Source organism: Mirounga leonina, unplaced genomic scaffold (genome assembly GCF_011800145.1).
Source record: "Mirounga leonina isolate KUSES-001 unplaced genomic scaffold, KU_Mleo_1.0 Mir_152, whole genome shotgun sequence".
NCBI classification, from domain to species: Eukaryota; Metazoa; Chordata; class Mammalia; order Carnivora; family Phocidae; genus Mirounga; species Mirounga leonina.
Window position 1 is genome coordinate 7768179 of NW_023270380.1, and position 7043 is coordinate 7775221.

At 39.5% G+C, this 7043-nt stretch overlaps 1 protein-coding gene across 1 annotated transcript in view; it reads left to right on the plus strand.

The window, feature by feature from the left end:
* RYR2 (ryanodine receptor 2) overlaps positions 1-7043 on the plus strand; it is a 725313-nt gene that overhangs the window by 396089 nt on the left and 322181 nt on the right. The window contains exon 17 of the mRNA XM_035008528.1: positions 6832-6950. Within this exon, the coding sequence (XP_034864419.1) occupies positions 6832-6950 (119 nt within the window). The remainder of the gene's footprint in view (positions 1-6831; positions 6951-7043) is intronic.

Consider the following 7043-nt stretch of genomic DNA (forward strand, 5'->3'; position numbering starts at 1 on the left):
TGATGAAAACTCTTAGGATTCATCCTCTTACCAACTTTCCTGTGTATCATAGAGCAGCGTTAGCTATCCTCATCATATCGTACATTACAGCCCTAGTATTTACTGACATTTATCCCTCTGTCACGACTCCCTGCCTCTGGAAACCACACATCTGATCAATTTTTCTCTGAGGGTTTTAGAGTTTTTTGTTCTTGCTGTTTTTATTTATTTATTTTGGCCTTTTTGGTTCCTATCTTGTCTATCTTGGCTATTTTTAGTAAATAATGCTGCTGTGAACATGGAGGTGTAGATATCTTTTCAAGTTAGTGTTTTTGTTTTCTAAAGGTTTATTTGAGAGAGAGAGAGGGAGAGAGAGTGTGGGGGGGAGGGGCAGAGGGGGAGAGAGAGAATCTCAAGCGGACTCCGTGCTGAGCGTGGGGCCTGATGTGGGGCTCAATCCCATGACCCTGAGATAATGACCTGAGGCGAAATCAAGAGTCAGGCACTTAACCAAATGAACCACCCAGGCGCCCCAGTGTTTTTGTTTTCTTTGGTTGTATTCCCAGAAGTGGAATTGCTGGATCATATGGTAGTTCCATTTTTAATTTTTTAAGGATCCTCTCTACTGTTTTCCATAGTGGCTGCACCAGTTTGCATTCCCACCAACAGGGCACAAGGGTTTCCTTTTCCCCACATCCACACCAGCATCTATTACGTCGTCTTCTTGATGATGGCCATTCTGATGGGTATGTCGTGATGTCTCATTGTGGTTTTGATTTACTTCTCCCTGATGACTAGTGATGTTGATCATCTTTTCATGTATCTTTTGGCCATTTGGATATCTTCTTTCAGAAAATGTCTACTTGGGTCTTTTGCCCATTTTAACTGGATTACTTTTTCTGATGAATTCTTTATATATTTTGGATATTAACCCTTTATCAGATATTTGGTTTGCACTTTTTTTTCCCATTCTGTAGGTTGTCTTTTTACTTTATTGATGGTTTCTTTTGTTGTGCAGAAGCGTTTTAGTTTGATGTGGTCCCACTTAATTTTTTTTAAAGATTTTATTTATTCATGAGAAAGAGGGAGAGTGCATGAGCAGGTGGAAGGGGCAAAGGGGGAGGAAAAACCAGACTCCCAACTGAGCAGGGAGCCCGATGCAGGGCTTGATCTGAGGACCCAGGGATCATTACCTGAGCTGAAGGCAGACACTTAACCGACTGGGCCACCCAGGTGCCCCTGATGCAGTCCCACTTATTTTTTTATTTTGTTGCTTGTGCTTTAAGTGTCCTATCTGAAAGACCATTGCCAATTCCTATACCAAGGAGGTTTTTTTTCCCCCTCTTTTTTCTAGGAATTTCATGGTTTCAGGTCTATATATTTATATCTTATAATACATTTTGAGTTAATTTTTGTGAGTGGTGTAGGATAGGAGTCTGGTTGCATTCTTTTACATGTGAATATCCAGTTTTCCTAGTGCCATTTATTGAAGAGATTGCCTTTTTCAAGAGAACATTTAAAGTTGAACCAAAGCTCAGTCAGATGCTGTGATCATTTTACATTCCTGCCCCAAATAATAGTTCTCAATAAATATTTGCTGCTTTGAGGTTAAGTATCTTTTTGAGGAGTTGATTAATCTGTATTTCTCTTGCCCTGGAAGATGCATCTTAAAAATACTCAGATGCATAGATCTTTAAAAATTTTATTTAAAGGCCTTTACAGCAATTAATTGCATCTGCCAGCATTTTTATAGGTTCTCATACTTCACAGAGAGGCATGCATTTGTTCTTTTTTGAACACGTTAATGAGCACATTGTGTAGCCACGGAAATCTTAAGTGAATTTAGGGGACTATGCTGAGATGTCATATGTATTACTTCACTGGATCCCGCAGGACTCTGTAAGGTAGGTCCCATTATCATTTCCATTTTACAAATGAAAAATTGGAAGCTGAAAAGCCGAGAGGGGTAACCTTTTCAAGGTCAAATGAAAGTAACGGAGCCAGGACTGAATTTGTATGGTCTATAAAGTCCACAAAAGCAGGAATAATATCAGTTTTCGCTCCTCATTTAACTTACATCCAGAACCCATTTTATGGCCCATTTAATGGATTAAGTGATAACTGAACATGTAAGTGGGGGAAAAGCACCCAAGAGTAAATAGCAAGATAAGAATATCATAAAGTATTTTTTTTGTCTGGCACTTAGACCTCTGTGGGTTTTGAGATACGGCAGTTTATACAAGTAAATATTTGTGTGGCATAACATTTCTAATTGTTTAACTGTTGCATCATGAACTGCCTTTAATTGACACTTTCTTTTTTAGCTGTTGCATCATGAACTGCCTTTGACACTTTCTTTTTTTAATTGTCCTTAACTCCTCTAATTTGTCTATCTTTTATAAAATACTGCTCCCTAAATTGAAAGCAGCAAACCATCAGAAGCCTAATTAAGGCTGAATAGTATACTATAATTACATTGATTATTTTATGTTATTTATTTTAGATAATGTGCCCCAGGAAATTTTTGACTCATGTTCATCTTGTCTTCCAATAAAATACCCTAAGTCCATCTTTTTTGTTTATTTATTTTGCTAATGCATTCATGATGTTGTATGTTTCTATATATGAGTAAAAATGTGGTATATACCTTTATCTTTTATTCCACTTCTATTAATGTTCCTAATTCTGTCAAGTTTTGTTGTATTTTAATCTTACCTCTGTCACTTTTTCTCTCCCTTTTCAGCTTTATGTTAGCTCAAGATTTAATGAGCGTATTTTCTTCTCATGCCTCAAAACCATTATAAAAAAATGGAAGGATACCTAATCATGTGTTTCCCCTATTTGGCTTGAGACCCCACCTCTTGTTATTCTTAAGCCTCTCTATTTTTTAATATTGATATCAACTTAGTCCATTTTTCTATTTAGGTGTGATATGGAAACCCTACTTAGTGTTTATTTTACAAGTAAGCCCTGTGTTATAGAAAGGAAGCAAAACGTACATTGCTTCTGTTATCTTTTGTCCCTTTCTGCTTACAAAAGTTAAAAAATAAATTCATCAGTTTATCTCACACTGAAACTCAAATATGTCCTTGACTTCAAATTTATACCCATTTTGAACAAACCACGGATTATTCCTATTTCTCTCAGTGCTTCAGTCTGTGGCATGCAGAATTCTCCTCTAAACGTTAAGATGTATCATAATTATGCTATATATCAATTGGTTTTTCACCTCCTGCTGTTTGTTCTGGGCAGGCCCAATGCTGTTTGGTGAGGCTCTCCACCATCCCCCCACTAGCTCAAACTAGAAGTTTCCGCCACTTCTAGAAGTCCCACATTAATGCCCAACCACCAAAGAAGGACAACTTGGATGCAATCCATGGTTTATCACTCACTGGCAGTTCCATTCCGATTAGTGGAACAAAACAGCAGAGGTGTACCTCTACAGAGCCTTCTCAAAAGCTCAGGCCCAGGAACAAATTAACGCATTTTACATAACTCAGATTCTTTCTCTCTTGGCCTCCCCTTTAGAGTGTAGCCAAAAAAAACCTCCCAAACTCCTCAGACCTTTTGTCACCATGCAGCTAGCTGAACTTTTCTTCTGCCTTTTCTAACTGCTGCCCACTTCATTTGCATGTTTGTTTGTTTCAATATGGAGAGAAGAGGGGTTCTTGTCAAAAGAGTGCGTTATGCCTTTTTAAGCATTTATGAGCCAGGAGGTCTACTTGGTGTAATCTTTCATGGTATTTTTGGCTCAACAATCCTGTCTCCAGAATGTAGAGTTTCCTGCTGTTCTGTCTACTGCCCTACTTTTGTCTCTCTAACATTCTGGTGTAATTTCCCCTGGATTTACTAATTTAACTATTCTGATATCTAACTTTAATTTCATTTTTCCATAGTGATCAATAACATTTTCCCTGGATTTTCCTTATGATCAGTGCTGTCCATTCAGCATTTCTCTACCTTTCCCTGATGTGACGTTTTTAATCTCTGTATAAAAAGAAGCCTAGTTGTCAGATTTCCCAGTTGATCCTTTTTTATTTCATTTCATTTGTCATTTGTATTATTTTGTTACAACCATAAAATAAGAGCTGATGCTTACATTGCACTGCTCAGATCCAGGCCTTTTCCTAAAAGCTTTACACGTGTTAATTCCTCGCAACATCTCCCCCCCCTCCCCCCGGGGTAGGTACCATTATTAGAATTTGGTTTTAAAATGGGGGCACTGGAGCTCAGAGAAGTTAAGTAACTTGCCTAAAATTTGCCAGGACTCAAACAGGGCACATTGAGGCTTGTGACCATGGTTATAACCACTACAGAAGACAACAGGATAATAGCAATACCTCTTACTATTATAGTTCCTCATTAAGCCTAGTAAATATCCAGGCTGTCAGTCCCCCTTCTGAAAGGATGACGGTCCATGATATAGACAGGTCTGGACTGCGTGTTTCGTGTTCTGTGTTGTCATGTTATTTCTCAGTGACTTTCCCCCAGCCTTTATGTAAGTCACTTTGTTTACGTTAATTATCCATGGCAAAAAGTACAACTTATTTCCACTTGCCTTCAGTGAGCCCTGGGGATATGACTAATGAGGTCTGACCAAAAGGTTAAGAAGGATTTTAACTGCTAGGTAGGGGAAAAAGTAGAAACGAAGCTTGTGATTTGAGTAATTTGGAATTCACAGTTTCTCTAATTGTGATTGTCTCTGACCCTGCAAGTGGGGACTGCAGTTCTGCGTGTGTTATCTGTACTGCGTCCCCAGTGTTTCTGTCACTGGGAGACAGTCTAATTCATACCCATTAGCACCCGGGTTGAAGGCTTCTGTTTGCTTGCCAATTACACTCAGAGGCTTCCCTGTTGAAATTGTCAGCTAAGGCCATGTGCTACATCGGGGATTGTCCAGGACCATTACCCACACTCAGAGCAGAGATGTGGGAGTGGAGTCCTTTTCCAAGGCTGAATAACACCCGTGTGTCCCTCTTGCAGTGAGAACTACATTCCATCTAAACCCACATACACCTCGGTGTTCTGAGATTAATTTTGTTTTATTTTTGCTAAATACTTGGAACCGTAGGTGAGAAAACAGTTTCTGGAGAGGAGATGTTGGCATTGTCTTCCAAGTCCCTTGGTTTTCCTGAGATAATGGGAGTTCTGTCTCCACACTGGCCACCTGTGCCTGAGAGGCTCCCTGCCTGGTTCTATTCACTTCACTCGAATGTGCAAGACTCACTAGTGAGCTTATGTCTACTGGGGATGGGGCAAAATCCCTAGGCTAGGTTCTTTCTGGTATAGAAAGTCAGACCCAATAGAGCACTTCTGTTCTATGGCTTGCTTTCAGTTTTTCCATGTAAACCCTCAACCTTGGACAGCCCGGGGCATGCCCCACCACAGCGCTTGGATGCTTCAATACCATTAGGTTATTTCCAGACGTTTTGTAAACAGCCTCAGAGATCTTTGTCGTGAGTCCTATAAATAATTCACAAAGTTACAGCCATAAAAGTTTTAAGGCAAAGAGCTAAATATTCCATGTCTCTTACGTATAAAGGGCTTATACCATTGGTTTTGAATTTTGTGCATGACCCCCACAGACATAGACTAAAGCCCACAAAAATTCTGTCATTCAGTGAGGAAATACTGGAACTAAGAAATATAAATTCTCCATCCGTGTTCTATCATATGACTTCTCTACCTTTAAAAAAATAAATATTTTAATGTTAAAATTTCCAGATAGAAAATATGCCAAAGTAGCTATTCTACATACTCTTCACAATAATGAATCTTGTTATGATTGACTAAACAAATCACAGGTTTATGTAGTTTAAACTGAAAGTGTGTACTAATAGTCCATTTATATTCATTTTGTTACTCAGTTGGCAAACATGAAATGGGCCTCCCTGGGCCCGAGTGTGCTGGGTGACAAGGAGGCAGAATTCAACACATCTCTGCTCTCAAAGACTCATTCCCTAATAGGAGATTGAAATGAGCATAAGTGGTTTTAACACAACGTGATCAATACTACCAAGAAAGAATAATTCATTCTAGGGTATTGGTTAAAACCCACCAAATGAGGTGACTTTCTGCCTTTGTAAGATGATTCAGATTTTGCAGCTTCCAAAGAGGGAAGTGTATTTCAGTCTGAGAATAACATGTGCAAAACATGGAAGGTGGGACAGAGCCGAAAGGCTCCCACTGGGCCCTGGCAGGCCTTGATCGCTGACGACCCCACTGCCTAGAACAGTGCCTGGTAGGTGCTTAATAAATATATCAGTGTCTTGTAAATGCATTAGCACCTAATTATATTTGTAATATGTACTTTGATGTAAAAGTATATACTAACCGTTGTTTGTCAAAGGAGTTGGTGGGAGTGAGGTGGTAAAGTAGGGTTGAGTCATGTAGCAAAGGAGCTGATGTACCTTGCTCTGGGGAATGGACTTGGACCTTGGATGTCCTGGGAAGCCATGGGAGCTTTCAAGCAAGGGGTGACATCAATTAAATGTGTGCTTTAGTTGGGGCGCCTGGGTGGTGCAGTCAGTTGAGTGGCTGGCTCTTTGTCACGATCTCAGGATCCTGGGCGCCAGCCCTGCGTTGGGCTCCATGCTCAGCGCAGTCTGCTTCAGGATTCTCTCACTCTCTCCCTCTGCCACTCGCCCAGCTCTTTTCCTCACTGAACTATGACTTCATCATCTTTAGTTATCAGTCCCATCACAAACATCACCTGTCCCCTTTCACAGTGCCCTGTGACAAACACATCAAGCCCGTAATAATTACATGTTGACCTGAAGGAACACCTAGAGAAAAAGGAAAGGCACTGATCATTGTAGACTCTCTAATCATACTTTCTTTCTTTATCTTTAGGTATTCTTGAAGTTTTACACTGTGTGTTGGTAGAAAGTCCAGAAGCTCTAAATATTATTAAGGAAGGACACATTAAATCCATAATCTCGCTTTTAGACAAACATGGAAGAAACCATAAGGTAAGGGAACGAATGTATTGCCATGGATGAATTCTGGGATAATCTCATTTATTTATTTATTTATTTATTTATTTATTTATTTATTTATTTATT